Here is a 25,220-nt window from a genome sequence, read left to right as displayed (position 1 = left end):
TTAGATGAATATAAAATCTGATTATGTGTGTTAATAAAACAGGTGTGAAATAACAAATAACAATTTAATTCCAATGATGCTTGTTTGTGGACTATTCCAATATTATCTCCATATGAATATCTTCAGTATACCAAAATAAACACGTCATTAATAATAACATTACTTTATAACTAGCATGAACATGTAAAAAAAGAAATTAAAGCACCAAATACATAAAGAAGTAAATTAGTATTCACAAAGAAATTGTAATCAGTCAATTTATGAATTTGCAAATCTTGCTATTTAAACATATAAATGCTCCATTTAAGTCATAGCAAATGATCATCGCCAAAACGTCTTGACTTGTGGGAGTTATTATACCAACAAACATATTGAATTGCATCATAACTTCATTTTCTCAAATTGAAATGAAATCTGAATAACTGAAAATAGTTGGAGATGTTTAATGAAAAAACTCATTCGCCCCGGTCATGAAAGGGCGCTGCAAGATCGTGTTACCACTGCACCAAGTAATTAACATTAAATCATAAAATGTTGTTCAATTTGTTAAAATGTCAAATTTTTATGTAATGTTTAATTTCCCTGCAATACTTGCACCATCTGGTAATAGAACAAACAGTCATTTAAACTTTGGAACATTTAGTATACATGTTTCATTTGTATATGACAACTTTTCATTGATCAAGATATCAGTACGTCTCTTGAAGGTGCTTCCAAAAATACTTTAATCTCCCTGAAAAAAACAAAATACAAATGAAATAAACTGTTAAACTTAAAAAAAAAAACATTCGTAAATATCAGATAGCTCAATAGGATTTAGATACAAATACATGATTTTCCAGAAAAAAAATGTTATTGATCCTAGTGTCTACAGGTTTTTTTTCCCACTTTTTGGGAAGATAGCCCATGGCTTTGGAATTGGGAATTTTATCGGCATTTTCATGAAATTGGGAAAATAAATTCATTAGCCTTTTTTTCCACACGAAAAGTCCACGGATTAGGGAAATACTAAATTTGATATAACTCTTTATAATCATTCAAATTAAAAGAAAAAAAATCATATAATACTTTGTAAGATGCAATTGAATTAAAATTGAGATAAAATACAAATAAGACTTCTTTTGAAAAAAATTATTATTTTTTTTGGAAATTGGGATTTTTTTGCCACATTTTGGGAAAAAAGTATACTTTTTGGGATTGGGAACATAGCCTAATTTCGGCTATAAAATCGGGCCAAAAAAAACCCTGGTCTATTTGTTTCAAAATGCTGTATGATCTCTTTATGCTTATTTAATAACTATCGTTACAGTCAAAAATGCCTACACATTCCTGCTAAAAAACACACAACTAACAATTTTTGTTGTTTTGTTGCAATAATATTCACATGACATCTTGCACAAACAATCCTTACGATTTTGTGTATTAAATAAGTGCATTAGTTGGCAGTAACAATTCACTGAAAATTCAACATTTTGTAACAATCAATTTTATAGAAACAAACAAGAAAAAGTTTGCCCAACGGAACTATTTTCCTGTCCGTGCGTTGGTGGCTTTGTCGATCCCGACCGTGTTTTGACCTCTCTGCCACACTGTTCGCAAACATAATTATGGCATTCTAAAAGTAAACAAAATATGAATATAAGTTATCGACAATCATGATAATTTTGAGTAACATGAACGTAGGATTATCATATTTAAGGCGCGCAAAACACTACCAACAATGTTTATTGACCAACTTTTGTTATTCAGACAGACTTTAAATATTATTGACGTTAATGTCAATCTTTCGATTCTCTATTTTAATTTGTATACCACACATAGCATTTAAAAAATTTGTCCAACACATAGCATCATTACATTTTCATACACACACTCCGAATCAGATGTATTTGCGCAAACATACAATGTATGTAGCTTCTCTATGAAGAATTACAATGTCCGCCCTATTTTTTAAACCCTCGACAATATTGTAATCAACGTTTTTGTTGATTAAATAAAAAATATACCACACATATCTTTTCACTTCGTGTGTTTTCAAGCACGCGGTTGCACTTTTTGGAAAAATTAATTAATTTAGCGCAAACTTACCAAAGTTCTGTCTTTTGACAATGACCGGGCACTCGTCTTTGTTTTTTTGAAAATGATTTGAAATAATGAAGAAATTATCAAAAACTTTACCTGAAGCGACGTTTTGTTTACATCCGATTGTCCCACGCATAGCCGAAAAAGTCATGTGGTTCAGGTACCTTAAGTAATCCTATGTCTGACTAAGTGACTTGTCCAATCCAGGTAACTGCCCAGCAAATACATTTATATGAGTTGCTCTTTGTAAGTCTGGTATTTTATTGATCATAATTTGTCCTATACTTTACATGAATTGCAATTATTCAGGTAATTTTTATTAGCTCGGCTTTTTTCGGAGAAAACCCAAGGTATTGTCATAGCCAGCTTGCCGTCCGCCGTAGGCGTCATGCTAAAACCTTTACATTGGCTCTAAATTCAAAGTGGCTCCACCTACAACTTTGAAACTTCATATGAAGATGTACCTTGATGAGTTCTACACGCCACAACCAATTTTGGGTCACTAGGTGAAAGGTCAAGGTCACTGTGACCTCTAAAAAAATAAAAATTCTGACAAGCTTTCGCAGCCGAGTGTTGGCACCCGTATGTGGGGCTCTTGTTTATAATATATTATCAATATCTCTTCCTGTAGCCAGAAAATGGCAGAAAGGAAAGTGCGCACTCCATCAAAGACTCCAAGAACACTTATAGGAGAGTTCATGGACAGCAGTAGAACTCATACCCAGAAAGTTGTGAGGGATCGTGTTCAGGGTCTTGTCAGGTATCTGCGTTGCTTGTTTCACACTTTCTTAGTTTGGTTAGGTTTACAATAAGAAATGGTGTCCAGACATTCTTTCCCATGGACAATCGTTCCTATGCTACTTTTGGCCTTGCAGACAATCATAACATCCTTGTTTTGACAACCTGGACAATTTATCCTGTATTCTTTTGACAAGTTCGACATTGGTTCTTTTATTATTTTGACATGATTCTGGATATTGGTTCCCACATTATATTGTCATTGACACCTCAGACATTTGTGGGTTAAGATGATGTTTAATACCATTGTTAATCTTCTAAACTACTATTTTAGGACTCCTGAAATTCCATCTGCTCGTAAAGCACTCCAGCATGACAGAGTTGCCAGTCTACGGGGAAAGAAAATGTCGTCTTCATTCTCTTTTGGCTCAGAAGAAACACCTAGACAAATTGTAAATATAATATTTCGGTGCAACTAATATTGTACGTTTGACACACATTTTGGTTTATTTCTGTAGGTCCCCTCGACCAGGAAATCAAATGGCCAACAACCATTTTATGCCAAAAGTCTTATACTTCAGAAAAATCCACAAATTAGAGTTCAAACCAATTATACTTTCTCTAAGCTATAAGAAATTTCATGTCAACAAAATTATTCAAATGCCAAGTATTATCAAATACTTTATGGATGAATGACATGCTTCGAGGACATTTTTTATTGTTTGCTTAGCACAAAAAAATGAACATAATATTATATGAGCTAAATTTTGAATAGCTCTGCTGTTCTTGTAATTGCATTTTATGCAGGTTTCATGGTATCTGTATTGGTTCTAATATGAATCAATAATTGCCTTCTATGAGTCTTTATCTGTATTTAAAATGTCAAGGGTTGAATTGAATATGATATAGTATGCTAAATGAAAAAACATGTGCGCAATATATTATGAAGCACAGTACTGCTTGTGTTGTTTTTAAGCTGGAGGGATTTCTTGCTGATGAGCACAGCACAGCTCCTCTTGTTCGTGTTCAGAAGAGAACCTCCCAGTCGGGCATGTCCTCCAGTCAGCCAGTCCTCCCTGTGACTAAGGGGTGGAGCCATGTGGCCTCGCCGGCCAATCTAACTGCAGAGCTGGAGAGGGACACACCCAGAACGCTGATGCAGAAATACCTGATGAATAGTGAGTGCAGAGAAATAGACTCTCTGTATCAAAGGCTTTTCTTTTGGGTTTGATATGTAGATTAATGCATACATGGGCATTGATTTTTATGGAAATAGTATAACTCCAAGGTATTTACATGATCCAACATATCTCTAAAGGGACATTTATCACAACTAAGTATTATAAGCATATTTTCACAGAGGATAAAAAACTAACTGTATGACCTATAATTATTTCTAAATAAGTTTTTTGTTGAAATCCCTACCATTTTACTTTTAAGCTCACCTTAGCGTAAATTGCTCACGCTGAACTATTGTGATCATAATTGAGTCCAGCATTGGGTGTCATGAGTCATCAACATTTAGCTTTTTACCACTCTAGAGGCCGCATTTTGGTCAGAATGTAAATCGTTACAATATATAGGCGGAATGGGAATCTGGGTCACACATGTCCAAAGAGTAGCTCTTTAGGTCATTTTTATGCCCCCGGATCGATAGATCGGGGGTATGTTGTTTTTGACCTGTCTTTTTGTCTGTCATTCTGTCCCAAAACTTTAATCTTACAGTAAAGTTTTGCAATAACTTTTGAAATATTGGACATAGCAACTTCATATTTGGCTATAAATTTGGCTCATGGAGCTGCACATTTTGAGTGGTGAAAGGTCAAGGTCATCCTTCAAGGTCAAAGGTCAACAAAAAAAGCGGCGCATTAGGGGGCATTGTGTTTCTGACAAACACATCTTTTGGTTTAGGAAGACATTGTTGACCCTCTAGAGACCTAATTTGTGATATAATTTTGTGAAACTATGTCAGATATTTTGCAATATCAAGGCTACATTAGAATCTGGGTCATGTGGGTCTTAAAACTGTGTCATTGAGAACAACTTGTACCGGTAACCAGTCTAAAAGCCACATTTATGACTCAGTCTTGAGGAAACTCTGTCCCAATGTTTATCTTGGCAATATGTAGCTGCGTTAGAATCTGGTGAAGTAAGTCTGAAAACTATGTCACACAGTAAAATTTTATATTGCCATTTTCAATACCTCATTTATGACTTGATCTTGATGAAATCTAGTCAGAAGCTTAATCTTGACAATATAAGGTAGAGACTGAATGAGGGTTACTTATGTTTAAATTTGGTCACTAGTTCAAATGTAAGATAAACTGGTACCATTGTAGAGGCAACATGTATCATTCAATCACGATAAAAAACTTAAAGGGATATTATGGGCATCTAACAGTTTATAGGTGTCTATCGCAATCGTTGTTTATTTTTGGTGTTTTCACTTCATATACACTTATATTTGTTAATGCAGCATCAACATACTAAAACAATATCCCGGAAAGAGAAAAATAATGCATTTGAATATCAACCGTACTTTCGTTTGACAACTGATCACGCATGTACAATGTGAACCTAAATTTAGTTTTAGTGCAGATTCGTTTTTACGACACAAAGACACCATTTTGTTTTACGGATCATTTCGGCTTACAGGACTGGGTGGGTCACGTAAAATATATAATATAAAATATATTTTTATAAACAACTGGTAGCAAGATGAGCTGCAGATAATTGGTCAGTAACCACATTTTAACTAACTCTTTTGACCTGTTAATTCTTTTCAGCTCAATTCAACAGTGAAAAATGCCCATAATATCACTTTAATCAGAATGCTTATCTTGACAATAGATAGGCTGAGTAAAGATGGTGTTTTTATGCCCCCGATAGGAGAGCATAAAGTGATCGGACTGTCCGTCTCTCCGTCACACTTTGCGTTTAGGTTTCGAAAAATGCTCATAACTTCTATGTCCCTTGAGATATAACCTTCATATTTGGTATCGATGTGTATATGGACAAGGCCTTTCCATATGCACAAAATTTTTGACCCCTGTGACCTTAGCCTTGAACTTAGGGTCCGCGTTTAGGTTTCGAAATCTGTGTTTAGGTTTCGAAAAATGCTCATAACTTTTATGTCCTTTGAGATATAACCTTCATATTTGGTATGCATGTGTTTATGGACAAGGCCTTTCCATATGCACAACAATTTTGACCCCTGTGACCTTGACCTTGAACTTAGGGTCCGCATTAAGGTTTCGAAATCTGCGTTTAGGTTTCGAAAAATGCTTATTACTTCTATGTCCCTTGAGATATAACCTTCATATTTGGTATGCATGTGTAAATGGACAAGGCCTTTCCATACGCACACAAAATTTGACCCCTGTGACCTTGACCTTGAACTTAGGGTCTGTGTTAAGGTTTCGAAATCTGCGTTTTGGTTTCGAAAAAAGCTCATAACTTCTATCAAGTGTTTAGGGGGCAAAAGTCATCCTATGGTGACAGCTCTTGTTTAAGTCCAAAAACGGGGTCACAAAAAGCAATGTCAAAGCTTATGAAAACCTTGTAACAACTTGAAGAAGTCGACCTTAAGAATGTTTATCTTGACAATGCCTTGGCAAGGTTTGAATCTGGGTCATGTGTGTCAGAAAATTAGGTCACTAGGTCAAATCTTCTAAAACCTGTGTAACCATTCTAATAGCTAGATTTGTTTATGACTATATCTTAATGAAACTTGATCAGAATGTTTTTTTGACAATATCAAGGCTGCATTTGAATCTGGGAGAATTCAGATAAAAAATAAGGTCAGGAACACAAGCCTTTGACAATAGGTGTACCTCAAACTCAGGTGAGCACTTCAGGGCCATTATGGTCCACGTGTTTGTTTTGGTATCCAAACAAAGCTTATGCTTACAGGTAAATACCCAATAGAAACTTCTAAAATTCAGATTTCATGTTTCATTTTATGTTATGTAGATATGTAGAAACCTATCAGCAAAATTAGACAAGCTCAGTAGCAGGAAATTAGATGTTTTCGGTGTAATCATTCTAATAACACTAATGGAAAGGATCAACCGTTTACAAATTTTAATTCAGCAAAGTTCATTTAATATAAAATGTTTCCCTTTTTGTTTAATTGAATAAACACATTTACACACTGAAAACAATGCCCTCTATACCCAATTTCAGCCTCGCCCTCTGTGGAGACCCCAGTAGTGGTTGTAGTAAGGAAAGACACTGCAGACAGCCTCAGGAGCACACCAGTAGTGCCACTGGTCAATGACACATACAACACGCCAAGGTGAGAGCAACAACAGGTTTCTAAGCTCACCTGAGCACAACAAGCTCAAGGATTGCTGTTGTGGTCACCCTATGTTCAGCATTGTGCCTTGTGCTTTGTCTGGATGTCTGGTGTCAAGTTTAAGCTCGTTACCACTCTATGGAGGCCACATTTTTCATCCAATCTTGGTTATCAGGTCAAATGATAGAACAACCTTGTTACCTATCTAGAAGCCATATTTATGAATCAATTCTGACAAAACATGGCCGTAATGTTTATGTAGCCAATATCTAGGCTGAGTTCCAATCTGGGTCATGTGCTCACAAAAACTAGGTCACCTGGTCAAATGTTAGAAAAACCTTGTTACCAATCTAGATACCTTATTTATGACTGTCATGATAAAATTTCTGACTTTTGTGCAACCCAAAATTAAGTCACCAGATCAAGTCTTAGAAAAACCCTGTACCATTTTTGGGGCATCATTCATGACTCGATTGTTATGATTGTTCTTTGGTCAGAATAATTATTTTCACAATATCTTTGCTTGGTGCGCCAAAAACAAGATCACAAGGTGAAATATTAAATAAACCTTGTTACCACTCTAGAGGCCACATTAAAGGCCCAATTTGTATGGCACTTGGTCAGGATGTTTATCTTGATAATATCTAAACCAGGTTTGAATCAGGATTACTTATTAGCAAAGTCTTCACAGCTACGACATTTTCAGTCCTTTTCGCGATAGTTCAGGAGGGTCTGCTGATGTCATGCAGGGAACAAGTCGCAGAAGCAAAACACCAAGGAGTCGTAAAGGTATCGGAATTTTGAACCAGCTTGTCCTTTCTTTAATGTACATTTAGCAACAACGTTATAGTTTCTTAACTCGTATAAAATATTTATGACCTCTAGCAGCCATTTTCAAAAATTGTCAAAAGCTATAAATGTCAATAAAAGGGTTCATAAAAGAAAAATATCACTGCCTACAATGCAGGCTAATCTGGAAAAACACTTTACCCACATGCATTAAGCTGTGTTTGACCAGACTGATGATCATATTCATTATTTAATTAATACAAACATAGATTCTTTAAAAGTTTTGGTGTCTGCTGATATACAAATCAAGTACATTTACAGTTGAGGTATAATCTTACGGGGTGGTAAATCATTTTCAGGCCATGGCTGAAGAGTTGAAAGATATTCATTCACTTATTTCTTAATGTTTTCAATATTTTGTTTTATTTACATATAACATATATAAAAACTTGTACATACAATCATTGAAAATGCTGTAAAATTGAAGATGACAGGATAGATTGTGTTGATGTTACAAATATATTGGAATTTATATTCTTCTATTGCAGGTCGTTTTAATCTGTCTACACACGATCTGGGCTCTTCTCTTGTTATTCCTGCCACTAATCCAAATGACTATGTTGTTCCCAGGTATAATAATCATGTCTATTTGACTATGTTTTTATGCCCCCTTTCGAAGAAAAGGGGGCATATAGTGATCGGACTGTCTGTCTGTCCGTCTGTCTGTCTTTCCATCTGTCTGTCTGTCCATCTTTCTGTCACACTTTGGGTTTAGGTTTCGAAAAATGCTCATAACTTCTATGTCCCTTGAGATATAACCTTCATATTTGGTATGCATGTGTATATGGACAAGGCCTTTCAATACACACACAAATTTTTACCCCTGTGACCTTTACCTTGAACTTAGGGTCCACGTTTAGGTTTCGAAATCTGTGTTTAGGTTTCAAAAAATGCTCATAACTTCTATGTCCCTTGAGATATAACCTTTATATTTGGTGTGCATGCGTATATGGACAAGGCCTTTTCATACCCACACAAATGTTTACCCCTGTGACCTTTAACTTAGGGTCTGCGTTTAGGTTTCGAAATCTGTGTTTAGATTTTGAAAAAAGCTCATAATTTCTATCAAGCGTTTATAGGGGGCATTAGTCATCCTATGGTGACAGCTCTTGTTCTCAGGTAAAATAATTTTTGTTGATTGTGACTGTTTTATTCCCAGGTAAAATTATCATGTCTAGTATAACCATGTTGTTGCCAGGTAAAATCATCATAACTGTTACATTACCTGTTTATCATAATGTTCATTCATATGTGACTATATAAACACTAGCTAACATAATGATTATGTTAGCTAGCGTTTAAATAGTCATGTATGAATGTACTGAGCTCTTAGTTTTATAGTGATAGCTTTGAATTTAAATATCAAATGCAAATTCCAGTATTATTAAGATTTTTAGGGAATTAGATTTAAATTGTTACTAAAAGCAAACCTTGAAACAACAACAAGAATAAATTTATAAAGCTGATTTGCAGATGTTCACATTAAATTCACTTAATTTTAATACTTGCTATTTTTTTAAGTGGCCAAGAGTGTGACAGCTGTTAAGAGTTTGAATTGTGAACAAACAAGGTTTTCTAAGTATGCCTTTAATTAAAATTGAGCCTCTTTCTAAAATAACTGGGCTTAATGCATGTGCGTTAAATGTCATGCCAGATAAGCCTGTGCAGTCTAAACAGGCTCATCAGTGACGACACTTTACGCTTACCAGGTAAGCTTAATTTTCAGTTAAAATAAAGACTTTCTTTAAACAAAAAATTCTTAATAACTTATAAGAGGAAAGTGTCATTCCAGATAAGTGGACCACTCTTTATGCACTTACATTAACTCTTTCAGTGCGGGAACCGAATTTTGAAGGCCTTTGTAAACAGTTTGGATCCAGATGAGATGTTCTGTGGCGTCTCATCTGGATCCAAACTGTTTGCTATTCTGATAGTATTCTTTGAAAAAAAAATCGAAGAAAATGCTAATTTTAGAAATTCAGCAGACGACATTTTAGCAGACGACAAATTTCCCAGCATGCAAAGGGTTAAGGCCAGTTTTCCCAGAACATGACTGCATTGTCATAGCAGTTTATAGTTTGCCTATATTTCAGCCCTTTCCGTTCCTCCTCCTCTGAGGACAGTGAGGAGGAAGTGATCGCTGGCACCCAGCCAAGTCGTCGTGCTCACTATAGACGTAAGCATGTAGAAGAGTGACATGGCTTGAATGTCACCTGATAGTGGGGCTACATAAGTTGTGATGATGAACCAATGTTTTAAGGAATTAAGGAAGATTGGATTTAAGTGTTTGAAAGATTTGTTTTGTGAAAACATCTGTAAGACAGAAATTTAAATGTTAAGTTGAAACCTATTTATTATAGCTTGATTGCAGAGAAAGCCTTACAGCTTATTTGAAACACTCTTGAGTCCATTTCCTGGGCTTAGAACCAGTACTTGGTGTCTTTGGGGGAGATCTTAATAACGCATCCACAGTGCGGATCAAACCAATGACCTCCAGGTCGTATTAATATTACCATTTTGTCCCTTAAAGCGTTTATAGGGGGCATATGTCATTCTATGGTGACAGCTCTTGTTTGCTTTTTGTTTTTTTTTAGATCTCAATATTTTGTTCATCTCCCATCCATATAAGATCAACCTTAGTAAATATAATACTGGACACAATTGTATCCCAAATTTTGATGCATTTGTAAAACAACAACAACAACACTTATTTCCCAATTTTAGTCAAAATGCCGAGAATTTTCCCAATCCAAAGGGACCCGGCCCCATTCCCAAAATGGTGAAAAAAAACACTGGTCTGTTTTGTGTTACACAGGTAGCTTTAACCTGGCTGTGCCTGAGCATGTCTTGGACCAGTTAAAGCAAGGCAAAGAGAGGACATATCAGCAAGCGTTTGAGGTGGAGTCCTCCCCAGGTGATATGCACTATGACGATAGTGACATAAGCGATGAACAATTCAGTCGTAATAGTTATCAGGCAGAGCCTCTGCAATCCCATGAGATGGAAGACAACAATATGGAGGTTGAAGCTGAGTTGGGTGATATACACAGCGTTAGTAGTGAGGAGGATGGTAGACGGTTCAGCATTCTCCCCAGGGAGGGGCTCTACAGGGAGTACACACTGCCTCTTAAAGGGGGGCAAGAAGGGACAGAGGTATTAGAAAATATCAGCCATGTCTCTGGCAGTTCAGCAAGGAGTCTGTCTGTTGTTTACACTGGCGATAGACAATATGTTGAGCAGCAGTCTGGTACAGTACTGCATCCGCATGAAGACGGAAGTTCACAGATTGGTATTGCCAGCGGTAATTTGGGTTACAGTCCTGAAAGTGGACAATATTTGCAGGCTGAGGATCCATTCAGATATGGCAGGTTCAGCGATGGCCATCAAAATCGACTTGTGGCTATGGGCAGAGGAGACGCTGGCACTAGACGAAGTGAAGGAAATGTCAGAGAAGATCTGTCAATGTTCTCCTTTCAAAAAGGAAATGTAAGTATGGACAGACAAACAGGAGAGAGAAATATGTCTAGGTCTGTAAATATGGATAGACACACAGGAGAAAGAAATATGTCTAGTTCTGAAATTATGGATAGACACATGGGAGCGGGAAATGTGTCTATGTCTTCAAGCGATGGCAGAAGTGAACCAAGTTTACAGACGGCAAACCGGAGCTCGGAGAGTTTGATGCTGTCTGAAAGGAAGGACCCGTCCATGATTGGTCGTTCAAGCAATGCGGCAGACAGGGAAAGACTGTACCTGGGAGTTGAGGTCACATGTACCCCTCTACGTGGCCAGTCAGAGAGGACCTTGCTTGGTAAGAAAAGATTTTTTGCTTTTATGCCCCTTTCATAGAATGAGGGATATAGCAGTCGCACTATGTGTGCAAGTGTCCTGTCTGTATCCATCTAACAATTCTTGTGTCAGTAGTAACTTTTTGGCTATTTTTTTGAGGGATTTGAAAAAAAAGCACAAATGTAAACCATTATAACACAATGTGTCCCTTGCTTTTCACAGCAATTTTTTCAGACACCCCGGGGCTGTAAGGAGTGGTTTAGGTAGAGCCGCCTAATCCATACACCTATTTTCTTACATGTGTAGTATCAAATGACATCATTTTATGCGCTTTGAATCTCTCGTAAGTGTGCTTCAGATAACAAATTAACTTAGGCTTATTTGAGAATTAAACAAAACAGTGTGTGTAATAAATTCAATGATAATATGTTTAAACGCTTTACGAGTCAAATAAATGTCTGACAGTATTGTGCTTAATGCACACCCAGTTGCATCATCATCAGTTTTCAAAGTGACTTGCCAAGATTTGGAGGTGTACACTGTAGGGACTGACGTGTGTGATAGGTTAACAAAGCAAACAAACTGCAGCAAAACCACGCAGTAACGTCACACGTCGTCGGCATGATTTTACTGCAGGTATCTCCTGTCTACTAGTGCTGTTGTTAATTCAAAGTGTCTACTCTAATGGCCACTATTGATTTTCCAATATGACGACCCTCGCCATGAGGGGCGTTTAAGTTTGGTAAAGAGATACATGTTATTGACAGGATTGTAAATTGGCTCTCAAAATATTTGGCAACGTCTACATGGCTTTAATCTTAAGAATGGCTAGTTGCATTTACTGCAAAAGTTAATTGTACCTTCAAATGATGATCGATGGCTTTAATAGACAATCCCAAGTACAGGGACTGTAACTCTGTCAGTATTTTCCAGGTTATTGAGCTTCCTTCATTGTTCATGTGCCAAGCACTAATTCATAAATATTGAAGGTATAAAAATGAAACTTAATATGTTATATTTAGACAAAGTGAATAACACAAGCATTGTAACTCTTTCTATATAATATTTGGAGATGTTGCTCATTGGTTATTTTTGGTGCACATAGCATAGCTACATATATTGGAATATTGGAACAGTATTGAATGGATTTCTCTATTAATAAAGGGCTTTAAGAGGAAGTCCAGAGTAAAAGGCGTCTCTTTTCAGCAGGGGCTTGCGGGTGTTGGAGGGAAGGAGATGCATTCATGTTATACATACATCTCCTAGGAAATATGAAAAATAAATAATACAACTACAATTTGTTTTATTGATATTATTTCATGTATTATTAAAATTTGATTTAATTGATTATTTGGTTATTCTGTTCTGTTCAGCCTAATTGTATGTGCTGGTTTGGTACCAAACATTTGCTTAATTTACAGGCCATGAAAAAATGCCTGAATCCACCCATGTGTCACAGTCTGGCCTGAGATCCCTCCACACACCTGCCCAGGAAGCTGAAGAGGAAAACGAGGTGGATGAAAACAGCCCCTTCTCTGCAGTGACCCCATCTCCAGTAGTATCCACCAGAGGGAACAGTCCCGCTTATGTGACCTCATCGCCCTCACAGAGGTCACCAGCAAGGTCTTACGAGAGGTCGTCAAACACAAGGTCAGGAGGATCTGTGGCCTCCTTGTCAGCCAGATCAGAGACATCGTTCAGGACTCCTGGGAAGAGAACACCACTGCAGTCAATGCATCCTGCAAACACTGGGGATGTGAACAACATTTCACAGCAAAGCTCAGTACTTGCAAACAATTCATCACTAAAGAGCTCAAGCTCATCTTTAAGAGGTCAGAGGTCAACTCCAAGTACAGCGGGGTCAGGGCCACAGACACCAGGTGAGAGAGGCACTCCAAAATCAACGATGTCAGCAGCTGCAAGCAATCTGCGTTACAGAAATGCTACCCCTGGCTCCCCTGGATCAGTGCAACAAACACCTGCTCAGAGAGGCACTCCAAAATCTACGATGTCAGCAGCTGCAAGCAATCTGCGTTCCAGAAATGCTACCCTTGGCTCCCCTGGATCAGTGCAACAAACAACTGCTCAGAGAGACACTACTAAATCTGCGACATCGACAGCTGCAAGCAGATTGATCTCCAGAAATGATTCACCTAGGACATCACAAGCATCCCCTGTTGTTGCAAAAAGAAAACATGGAACAGGTTAGTGCTTTACTTCCTTGTTATAATTGTAGTGACATTTATAATAATGGTTACTTAGTAGCATAATATTGCATTGAAACATGTTGATGACTGTGTTTGTCTATTGACTTGGTATTTTCAAATTTTCTCATCTATGAAAATAAGTGTTTTTGAAATTTCAATGGTTGGACCACAATCAATATGCAGTGGATTCATTGAAATGGTTTATTCAGTTGTTTTTTTTAGCATCAGAAGGTACCCCAGCTTAAAATATGTAGTAAAATGTGGGTAAAACTGTAATATGTGATATTTTTTTCGTGATATATACTGGTATTATAGGGGAATACAATTTCTAGGTGTGCATTTATTACTAGGGAAAAACTCCATTTATGTTCTTGTTCTTGTTATGTTCTGAGGGGATGAAGCCTATATTATTTGGCTACAGCTACAGAATAAACAAAAGCCATGACCTAGCTGACAAAAAATCAAGAACTGTTTACATAGCTGTTGATGTCCTAATGACTTCAGTTGACCAGCTGCCACAACATACCATGATGTTTTCTCCACAAATTGTGTCCACCCAGAACATTGCTACCTTAGCCAGGACCAGTTCTTCACCCTCCAAGTCCCAGCCTCATGTGGAACAAGACAACTTATCTGATGAGGAAGTTGCCACACCAGAACAGGTATCTTAAGTTTTCAGAGTTTTCAGATTCTCTTAAGTTTTCTGACAATGTAGAGGAAATGTACATTACAAGTGCTCCTGCTGCCATTCCCAATAGTTGCCAAAACCGAAAATTGTAGAAAAGTGGCGCTAAAATCTTTCAATTTGAGAAGACAAGTGGCGATTAAATTCATTTATATGTGGAGAATTGCTGGTCGATATAGAAGTCTCTGCCATAAGTTGCCCCATTTTATGATTTACAGGTCATGCTGCTACCAAAGTTAAACATTGATATTGGCAGTCAGGAGCAATTAGACTTCTTGAAATTGTTCATAGACTATGCCTTAATTAATTGCCGTGTGCCATTTAACTATGCTTCTGCAGTTAAAAGGCCTATTAAATCCACTCTCAAGAATAAGAAAATGGGACAAGTGTTAACCTCTGCTGAAAATGAAATAAAGGTTTTCCTGGCACTTGCAATACATATGGGGACTTGTCTACATGTCAGCTTTGGAATTCCTGCTGTTAAATGAGATTTTAAATGATTAAAAAAAGTAAATACAAATATTTGTAACAAAGTAGATATTTAATTAGATTTTAAATTGCTTGATTAATTTTTCAAGAGTTCCCCTAGTCGTCCAGTCAATGCTGCTGCTTCTGTTGACAAGAGCCATCCTAGGTAAGTAACTACTAGAAACTGTAGCATTCTATTTTAATTGCTCATTTCATTATGATTAAACTGTTAAATAATATTAACCTTAATCTTGCAGCAGTCCTTGTACTGTATGTCCATTTAAAAACGGCCATTTGTAGGGCATGCCAGGGCTGGTGGTTATAAGGGTTGATAAGACTTTGTCCAAAACCTAACTTTGTTGAGGAAGGATAGATTTTCATGCAACTTATCAGCTGTGACAGATATGAGGAGACAAATTTTAACATCAAAATCCACATTTTGTTTGTTTACCTTCTGATGACATTTTAAGTTTGTATTAAACCTTTCCCATTCAGAAGCAAAGTGAAAATGGTTAAGTGCAAACAGCATAAAACCAGAACAGCCTGTGAGTAACTCGCAGTCTGTTCAGATTATATGCTGTTTGCTGCTCATCAGTATCTAAGGTTTTTCTGTAAATCTTGAATCCAGTAAGAAAAGTCCTCAATTAAATTTAACTTTTTAAGGGACTGCGTAAAAATACGTATCTAAGTGGTAATGGGTTAAACAAGGCCAAGAACAGTCCTTCTTTTATCCTAAGTTTTGTAGTTTGTGTCTCTTCAAATCTGCAAATTATGTTATAATTAATGACTTTGCTTCCTTTCATTTCTGCAGTGCGAAGAAAAAGGCAGTACGCAAGCCACGGGAGAAGTCGCGCTATCTGATACCTGTATCAACGGTGAAGAAACAGTTCACCCACTATGCTGGCATGCGTGTTTCTAAGGAGGCCATTGAGGAAGTTATGAAGATGTAATTTTTTTCAATTCTATGATTCCTTTAAAATCTGATGTTCATTTACAAGTATTAAATAGTTTTAATGAACTTAAATTTCAAGTAAGTCAAATTTTAAACAAATTATATTTAATTGATTCTTTGTGTTAATAATGTTACAACCCAGTGCATAGTACATTATTTAAGTGTTAATCAAAATTTACACTCAGTCTTTTGTTTACATGCATGTTGTACAATGATTAGTGTTTGGATCGTTTCTAGCTCAGAGACGTACTGGGACAATCTGTGTGCTGATTTGGAAGCCTACGCAAAGCATGCAGGTCGTAAGAAGATAACGATGGCTGATTTTGAGCTGCTCTTCAGAAGGCAAGTCTCTAAAATTTTTGTTTAACTTCTACAAAATATATTATAAAATGTACTTGGTAGTTGGTAGCTCATTTTCAATCTCAGCACCCCATAAATGTTGAATATGTGGCTGGCCATGAATCTCTTTGTATTTCGAAGTTCATGAGATCCCTCCTTGCCTAAGGCTGCATTTTACATTTTACCCAGAATGTGCCCCTGCACTCCTACTTAATTAATTTTTGAATTATAGCTGCAATTTCCTGCTATTTAATTGTTTCTGATATATTTTTTTGGTGTTGTCTTTTATAAATGTGGGGGGGGGGCGGGAGTACCAGGAGGAAACCCCAGTCGGTATGCTGACCACCAAACTAACTCACATGCTTTTGGGAAGGGGAATTGAACCTCTGTCATTGGTGGACAAGCGCATCCAAAGACTGCCCGACCAGACAGCCAGCCATGAGGCTCATTGCATTTGGCTAAAAACTTGATAGCTGTTGAATGAAAAGTAGCATCCTTGAAGAAAACTTCAGTAGTATATTTATTAATCCATATACAAATAAGTAAAGCCAATATTATGAACAAGTTTTGAGTCTTAAAATTTACATATATTTTACTAAAACTGAATCAATCCACAAATCTGTACGCGTGTTGTGGATATGTTTTTGCTACAGAATTTACCTTAATTTAAAGAATGTATATCATAAGGCAAAATTTAAGAATTTTTTTTTTAACCAGGCTTTCAACCAAGTTGAAATTCCTGTTTATTAGATTGGGTCATGGCAGGCGGGCAGCGTCAAACAGGTGGTTTCCAGTAAATTACTTACGTTTACAAAGACGAATCTTGATCAAGCAAGCTTGCATAGAGACCTAGCTCAATATTGTATTTAGGGTGTGTCTGATGGAGGTCACTGTAACTAAAAATAGAAAAACAGTTTCCACTCAATAACTCGAGTTTGGATTCTGATATTTCACAGAAATTGTGTCCGTATGTCGTTTGTATAGATAATGACTTAGCTTAGGATTGCATTATTGAGCCAGTCAGGGCAATGTCACTGTTACTAAAAATAGAACAACTGCAAAAATGTGGTTTCTAGTCAAATACTTTAGTTGGCATTGACAAATCTTAATGAAACTCTGAATAAAGCAAGCTTGTATGAAAACCTAGCTTAAGATCGTATTTAGGCATCTGGGGTAAAAGTCAACGTCAAAAGCTTAAATAAAATACAATAATTTATGTTTATTACTCAAATTCTGATTATGGTTTTTCACTAAGATTTTGAGAGTAGGTAGTGTAAATGCAGACAAAAATTGGGATTGCATTTGACGCTTATCAGGCCAAGGTTGCTGTTACTTTTAATAACAGGTGGTTTCCATTAAATAAGTTTGGATGCAGGTATTGCACACTGAAAATGTGTGCGCAGGTTACACACCTACAATATGAGTTCATTGGTGACCAGCCAGGTTACGGCTAAGGTCACTGGGTAGTGTCACTAAAAATAGAATATAATGGTTGTGCTCAATATTTTGAATGGATATATTTTGCTGAAATTTAGTTTATAGGTACATGTAGCATAATGTATGCCTTGCTTCGGATTGCATTTTCATCCAGTTGCATCAAGATCAAGGTCACTGGTTAAAAAAAGAGGAACTGTATCTTCTCAATAGCTTGAAGTTGTGTTTTTACAATTTTTATCATCCTGCTTTAAAAAAAAAAAAGTTATGCCCCTTTTTTATCTTAAAAATTCTATGACATCATGCCTTTCTGTAAATTATTGTACTAAAATTTTGTTCTGTGTATATCTTTTGAAAACAGCAAGAGGTATCTAATTGAAACTGTATAGTAAGTTAATATTTTTGATCGGTTGTGCAGTGAACACAAATTCAAAACTATTGCTTTCATATTTTTATGCCCCCCTTCGAAGAAGAGGGAGTATATTGTTTTGCACATGTCGGTCGGTCTGTCGGTCAGTCGGTCCGTCCACCAGATGGTTTCCGGATGATAACTCAAGAACGCTTAGGCCTAGGATCATGAAACTCCATAGGTTCATTGATCATGACTGGCAGATGACCCCTATTGATTTTCAGGTCACTAGGTCAAAGGTCAAGGTCACAGTGACTCGAAATAGTAAAATGGTTTCCGATGATAACTCAAGAATGCTTAGGCCTAGGATCATGAAACTTCATAGGTACATTGATCATGACTTTCAGATGACCCCTATTAATTTTCAGGTCACTAGGTAAAAGGTCAAGGTTACAGTGACTCGAAATAGTAAAATGGTTTCTGGATGATAACTCAAGAATGCTTTCACCTAGGATCATGAAACTTCATAGGTACATTGATCATGACTGGCAGATGACCCCTATTGATTTTCAGGTCACTAGGTCAAAAGTCAAGGTCACAGTGACTTGAAACAGTAAAATGGTGTCCTGATGATAACTCAAGAATAATTAGGCCTAGGATCATGAAACTTCAAAGGTACATTGATCATGACTGGCAGATGACCCCTAGTGATTTTCAGGTCACTAGGTCAAAGGTCAAGGTCACAGTGACAAAAAAACGTATTCACACAATTGCTGCCACTACAACTGACAGCCCATATGGGGGGCATGCATGTTTTACAAACAGCCCTTGTTTTAGAATAATTGCCCTTTGTACATTTCTGTATTGAAATTTTCTCTAAAGCAAACTCAAAGAGGTTTTAACTTGAAACTTTATAGGTAGGTATATCTCATTAAAGGGATTTGAAATGCACAAAAGGCATAACTCTCACTTCCATATTTTATGAGTGATTGGCCTTTATTAGTTTTTATGCTTAATTTGTTTCTGTAGTTCATCTTGAACATTTAATATGTCGGTAGATCTCAGTGAGGGAAAAAGCTGTTCATATGAACTTTAACTCCTGCTTTCATAATTTCGCAGTTACTTCCCCAGTGAATGTTCACGAGGAAATGTTGTCCTGGAGATATCTTGACTATAACATGAAGTATCAAGAGGAAATCTCATCAGTAGGAAGCTTGCATTGTTGAGAAACCAGTTCTAAAAATTGAAATGCAGTGGTGTTTCAGGCATGATAGTAACTGTTCTAGTTATGCCTAAGACAGTCACATATTCAAAATATCTTGGTTTCTGTTTCAATAAACCTTTGTTTTCCATTGACAGACAAGGCTATGTGACAGATAAGATCAGCCTGAACTCCCTGATCCGGCGCTATCTGCCTTGGGAGGAAGTGGAGAAGTTGATACCAGTCCAACGTGCCAACAACCACATCGAACCACCCCTGTAAATGTTCAAGTTGTTTGAAGGCCAACGGCCACTGAAAATGTGACTCCAGTTGGTTATAGGCAGCACCACTTTTGAAGTGCTAGTGAACAAACTGATTATGTTTTTTCATAAAAATTGTTCTTAGGTTTATATATGCTACAAGGGCGGAACTTATTTTTTGCATTTATAGATTAAAAATAAGATGTTGATTATGTACATAAGTCAGCCTCATGTCAACAATGTCCGAACAATATTATTGATAGTAGATGTGTATAAGAATGTAATATTATATGTATTTATTGGCTTAACAAGTTTTATATCTGATAATTTTCTATTGGATTACTTAAGTTGACAAACTGGGGCTTGTCAATGTGTCAATGTTCAACGAACCTGTACCGGTATTCTCTTTTATTAAATAAATTAACTCGATGTTTGACTTGCAAATTTGATGGTCTGGAAACCATTAAATGTTGTAAGATGATTTGTTATAATATTGCAATGTATGGGATCTTCGTGATTTTTCTGATATATTATTGTTTTCTGTAAATACAAAAATATCTACTAAGTATTTGAATAACATGGTTTCCATGATGATGGTTTGACGATAGATGATGTTGTTGAAAAGTTTGTATACCTTGGTGTACAATTTATAGGTTTAAAGGTACTTTTTTCCTGAACAAAGATACAATTTGTACAACAGACTCAAAAGACTGTGTTTCCTTTTTAAAAAAAATTATTGTAAATACCATCGATTAAACCCAAGCCATGCACACGTACAGTTGAATTGCATTTTAGGCCAGTTTGGTCAAGATTACTGTTTCTGAAAATTGGAAAAACAGGTTCTAGTCAATTACTTGTGTTTTGATGGAGGAATTTTGCTGATTTTGTTTGGATTGGTCGCATGCATGCAGCTTACATACAAACCTAGCTTTGATTCCATTTGAGGCCAGGGTCAAAGTTGCTGTTACTGAAAATAGGAAACAGTTACTGCTGATTATCTACACGTAAAGACTGCATGATTTTTTTATGCCCCAGAAGGAGGGCATATAGTGATCGGACCGTCCGTCCATCTGTCCGTCTTTCTGTCACACTTTGCGTTTATGTTTCGCATTTAGGTTTCAAAAAATGCTCATAACTTCTATGTCGCTTTAGATAGCAACTTGATATTTGGCATGCATGTGTATCTCATGGAGCTGCACATTTTGAGTGGTGAAAGGTCGAGGTCATCCTTCAAGGTCAAAGGTCAAATATATGGCTTCAAAGCGGCTCAGAAGGAGGCATTGTGTTTCTGACAAACACATCTCTTGTTTTTTTTTCCAGAAATTGTATGTGTAGGTAACATATACAGACCTATCTTGAAATTGCACAGTTGTTTTAAATTAAAGTAACTAAATTAGAAAAGTGTTGAAAACCTGGTTTCATACACCAAATTTTCATTTTCCTTATACTTTTAGGAACTTTCTAATTTTAACAGGTCAAATATAAGAAATCCTTAATACCACTCTACAAGCCATATTTATTTATAATCTTGATGGAACTTGGCCTGAATGTTGATCTTGACAATATATGTCGAGTTTGTATCTGGGTAACATGCTTTTCAAAAACAAGGTCACCAGTCAATTAATGTGAAAATATTGTTTCCCCTTTAAAAGCCACTTTGATGACTCGCCGCTCTATGCGTAACATTTATGACTAATTCTGAGCACAATGCTTATGGTGAGCCTTGTGATCGCCTTTTCTCCGTTGTGCTGCTTCAATATTTGCCATGTTTATACTCTAGAGGCCACATTTATTGTCCGATCATCATGAAAATTGGTCAGAACATTTATTTTTATGATATCTTGGGCTGCACAGAACAGGTCAATTTCTTTGTATCTCAGGTGAGCGACTTTGGACCTTTCAGGCACTCTTGTTGATAAAACTTGGTCAGAATATTTATCTTAAAATATCTTTGCTGAGTTTGTTAATTGGTCATGTGTGTCCAAAGATTAGGTCACTTATTAGATAACCCATATTTTCGCTCCTTACGCTACATTTATGACTTAATCTGAATAAAACTTGGTAACAATTTTCATCTTTACAATATCAAGGCCATATTTGAATGTTGGTCAAGTGGGGTCAACAACCAGGTCACAGGGAAATCTATGACAATTTGTGCATAGTAAAATCAGGTGAGCATTTTATGGCCATCATGGCTTTCTTGTTATTTTTCTGTTTTGTATTTCGTTGTTTATAATCTCATAGTTGTAAATATTACTCATTACTCTTCTTTTGCTTAACGTGTGTTCATTTACAGCTGTTTATTGTAAAGGTGTTTATAACTGTTTAATCTTAAGGTTGTTATAATTCTTGATCTAGATTTATTCATTCAAAATTACAGAATATTTAATTGTCTCTGTTACTCTATTGCAGTTTGCATTCCCTCAATTTAGAAACTTGTTCACCGTTTAAGCGTTTTTTTGTTCACCTGATTACTCAGGTGAGCTTTTGTGATCGGTCTTTGTCCGTCCTCCGTCCGTCCACATTTGTTTGTAAACACTCTAGAGGCCACATTTCTTGTCGGATCTCCATGAAACTTTGTCAGAAGCTTTGTCCCAATGATATCTCGCTCGAGTTTGAAACTGGGTCATGCCGGGTCAAAAACTAAGTCACAAGGTCAAAAAAAAGAAAAACCTTGTAAACACTGCAGAAGTCACATTTCATGCCCAATCTTCATGTAACTTTGTCAAAATGTTTGTCTTTATGATATGTTGGTTGAGTTTAAAAGTGGTTCCAGTCCATTGAAAAACATGGCCGCCAGTGGGCTGGGCAGTTTTCCGTATTTGGCTTCATAGAAACCTTGTAAACACTCTAGAAGTCACAAGTTTTGCCTAATCATCATGAAACTTGGTCAAAACATTGGTTTTATTGATATCTCGGACAAGTTGGATAATGGTCAAGATCGGGGAAAAAACATGGCCGCCAGTTGGCGGGGCAGTTTTCGCTCTATGTATTTAGTGAAAACATGTAGTGAAAACATGTGAACACTCTAGAAGTCACATTTTTCGTCCAATCTTCATGAAAACATTTGTTTCCTAGATACGTGAGTTAAGTTTGGAAATGGTTCCGGTCCGTTGAAAAACATGGCTGCCAGGGGGACGGGGCAGTTTTCCTTATATTTATATAGTAAAAAAGGCTTGTGACCAGTCAAGAAGTCACATTTTTGCCCTATCATCATGAAACTTGGTCAAAACATTGGTTTTATTGATATCTCAGACGTTTTTGAAAAGTCCAGATCGGTGAAAAAACATGGCCGCTAGTTGGCGGGGCAGTTTTCTCTATATGTATATAGTGAAAACATGTTAACACTCTAGAAGTCACATTTTCGGCCCAATTTTAATGAAATTTGCTCAAAACATTTGTTTCCTAGATACGAGAGTTTAGTTTGAAAATGAATCTGGTCCGTTGAAAAACATGGCCACCGGGGAAGGGGGCATTTTTTCTTATATTTATATAGTAAAAACGCTTGTGAACACTAGAAGTCACATTTTTTGCATAATCATCATGAAACTTGAAAAGATTGGTTTTATTTATATCTCAGATGAGTTTGAAAATGGTCCCGATCGGTAAAAAAACATGGCCACCAAGGGGGAGGGGCAGTTTTCCTTATATGACTAGAAAGAAACCTTGTGAACACTAGAAGTCATGTTTTTTGCCTAATCATCGTGAAACTTAGTCAATACATTGGTTTTATTGATTTCTCAGACAAGTTGGAACATGGCTCAGATCGGTGAAAAAAACAATTTTTAGCTCACCTGATTGCTCAGGTGAGGTTTTAGGATTGGTCTTTGTCCGTCCACATTTGGTTTGTAAACACTAGCATTCACATTTCTCAAGCATTCTTTATCAAAGTTGCTGAGAAGCTATATGGCCACAAGATCTCAGTCAAGTTTGATCGCAAAATCGCATAATAAATGCCATCATTTTTGCCCTTAGATTGTCAAAATTTTCATTATATTATACAAAATCCTTGTAAATACTCTATAGGTCACAATTTTGTTTCAGATTTTATGAATCTTTGATCATAATATTTATTTTTGTTAGCAAAGTTTGATGTTTGGTCATGAAGGGGTCAACTCAAACTATAGGTCACCAGGTCAAATCTCACAAAAACCTCGTAAACACTCCATACGCCAGAGTTTTGGTTCAATAATGATGAAACTTGACCAGGATGTTTGTCTGGACAATATCTAGTTCAGTTTGACATTTGGTAAAGATTGAATAAACCGACTCCTCTCAGGTGAGCGAACTAGGGTCATCTTGGCCCTCTTGTTAATTCTCCTGCCACATAAAATATGTAAAGCAAACAAAGTCTCATAAAATATATGTAAAAACACAAGGGTCAAAAGTTGGCTTAGATGGCCTTCTAGAAGAAACATTATGTTTGATTACCTATTAAATAGTCAAAAGACTGATGGAATTAGATTGTTTTGCCACAGATATAATCACTTTCTAAAGTAATTAACAACAATGTAGACTACTGATAAGTACATTTTCTGATGTACAACTACTGTATACCGATGTAAATGCCAATGTCAGTATATTTGGTTATAATTGCATCTTGAATACTGTTTAGCAAATGTCTCCTGAATAAAAAGTTATTAAAATTGTTATATCGTTCTCATTTAAAACATCCCTGCCCATCTCAATGTCGTCACACTGTTCTCACTCGCATGCAAGCAAACACACAGACACGCATACACACATGCGCGCACACTCACACCTTGTTTAAGTTGTCTATTGTTCCGGAAATCCTTACATTTACTACCCGAACTTATGAAAATATACTTCGATAAGTAATAACAGCATTAATCCAATGTAATAGACAATTTGTTACCTATATGCTGTTTGTAGTTGTTCGATTGCGAACAACTAAGGTTAATACCACATTTTGCTAATGACCCAAAACCTAATAACTGCTGCCTCCGCGTCGAAAAAGAGTTCGCCATGTATGTCAGTTCTTCCACTATATTCATTCACAAATTGACACATACTATAAATATTGTGTTAAATGGAATATTTTTTAACTGGGCATATATGTATATAGAAAACACCATTTAATTTTTGAATTATACGTGTCGAGAAAGAGAATGTTTTTGAATGATTAAAATAGTCACTATTTGCTGCGTCTTAATCACGTGATATTTTTCGCAGCACAGGTCATTCGAAATCTGAGGCTATTAAAGGGGCCTTTTCACGTTTTGGTAAATTGACAAAATTAAAAAAAAGTTGTTTCAGATTCGCAAATTGTCGTTTTAGTTATGATACAAATATGATATTTGTGAGGAATACTGAACATTTACAATGCTCTAAAATAGCCATTACATGCATCTTTTTGACAATTTAAAAACCTAAAAATTATAAATCGTTGCAACACGAAACGATTGAATAATTTGGTGAGTTCTGTTGTTGTCGTTATATTTTGTGAAACTACGAGGATTGCTTATATAAAGTAAAAAATACATAAATCCTTGTATGAACACGGATGGCCGAGTGGTCATAGTGGTAGACTTTTGCTTCAGGGGTCAGTG

The 25,220-nt window shown here is 36.4% G+C and overlaps 1 protein-coding gene across 3 annotated transcripts in view; it reads left to right on the top strand.

Moving 5' to 3' along the window:
• LOC127844115 (uncharacterized) overlaps nucleotides 1–24,299 on the top strand; it is a 110,995-nt gene extending 86,696 nt beyond the window's left edge. For all 3 annotated transcript variants that reach the window (XM_052374122.1, XM_052374124.1, XM_052374125.1), the window contains exons 2-15: nucleotides 2,714–2,842; nucleotides 3,155–3,272; nucleotides 3,797–3,998; nucleotides 7,006–7,117; nucleotides 7,824–7,906; nucleotides 8,455–8,536; nucleotides 10,060–10,142; nucleotides 10,782–11,777; nucleotides 13,177–13,959; nucleotides 14,467–14,624; nucleotides 15,226–15,281; nucleotides 15,927–16,061; nucleotides 16,305–16,409; nucleotides 19,549–24,299. In XM_052374122.1, the coding sequence (XP_052230082.1) occupies nucleotides 2,721–2,842; nucleotides 3,155–3,272; nucleotides 3,797–3,998; nucleotides 7,006–7,117; nucleotides 7,824–7,906; nucleotides 8,455–8,536; nucleotides 10,060–10,142; nucleotides 10,782–11,777; nucleotides 13,177–13,959; nucleotides 14,467–14,624; nucleotides 15,226–15,281; nucleotides 15,927–16,061; nucleotides 16,305–16,409; nucleotides 19,549–19,672 (3,159 nt within the window). In that variant the 5' untranslated portion in view covers nucleotides 2,714–2,720 and the 3' untranslated portion in view covers nucleotides 19,673–24,299. The remainder of the gene's footprint in view (nucleotides 1–2,713; nucleotides 2,843–3,154; nucleotides 3,273–3,796; nucleotides 3,999–7,005; nucleotides 7,118–7,823; nucleotides 7,907–8,454; nucleotides 8,537–10,059; nucleotides 10,143–10,781; nucleotides 11,778–13,176; nucleotides 13,960–14,466; nucleotides 14,625–15,225; nucleotides 15,282–15,926; nucleotides 16,062–16,304; nucleotides 16,410–19,548) is intronic.
• The last annotated feature ends 921 nt before the right edge of the window (nucleotides 24,300–25,220 follow it).

The sequence above is a fragment of the Dreissena polymorpha genome, chromosome 9 (genome assembly GCF_020536995.1).
Source record: "Dreissena polymorpha isolate Duluth1 chromosome 9, UMN_Dpol_1.0, whole genome shotgun sequence".
In the NCBI taxonomy this organism is placed as follows: Eukaryota; Metazoa; Mollusca; class Bivalvia; order Myida; family Dreissenidae; genus Dreissena; species Dreissena polymorpha.
This window is presented reverse-complemented; position numbering and strand designations above follow the sequence as displayed.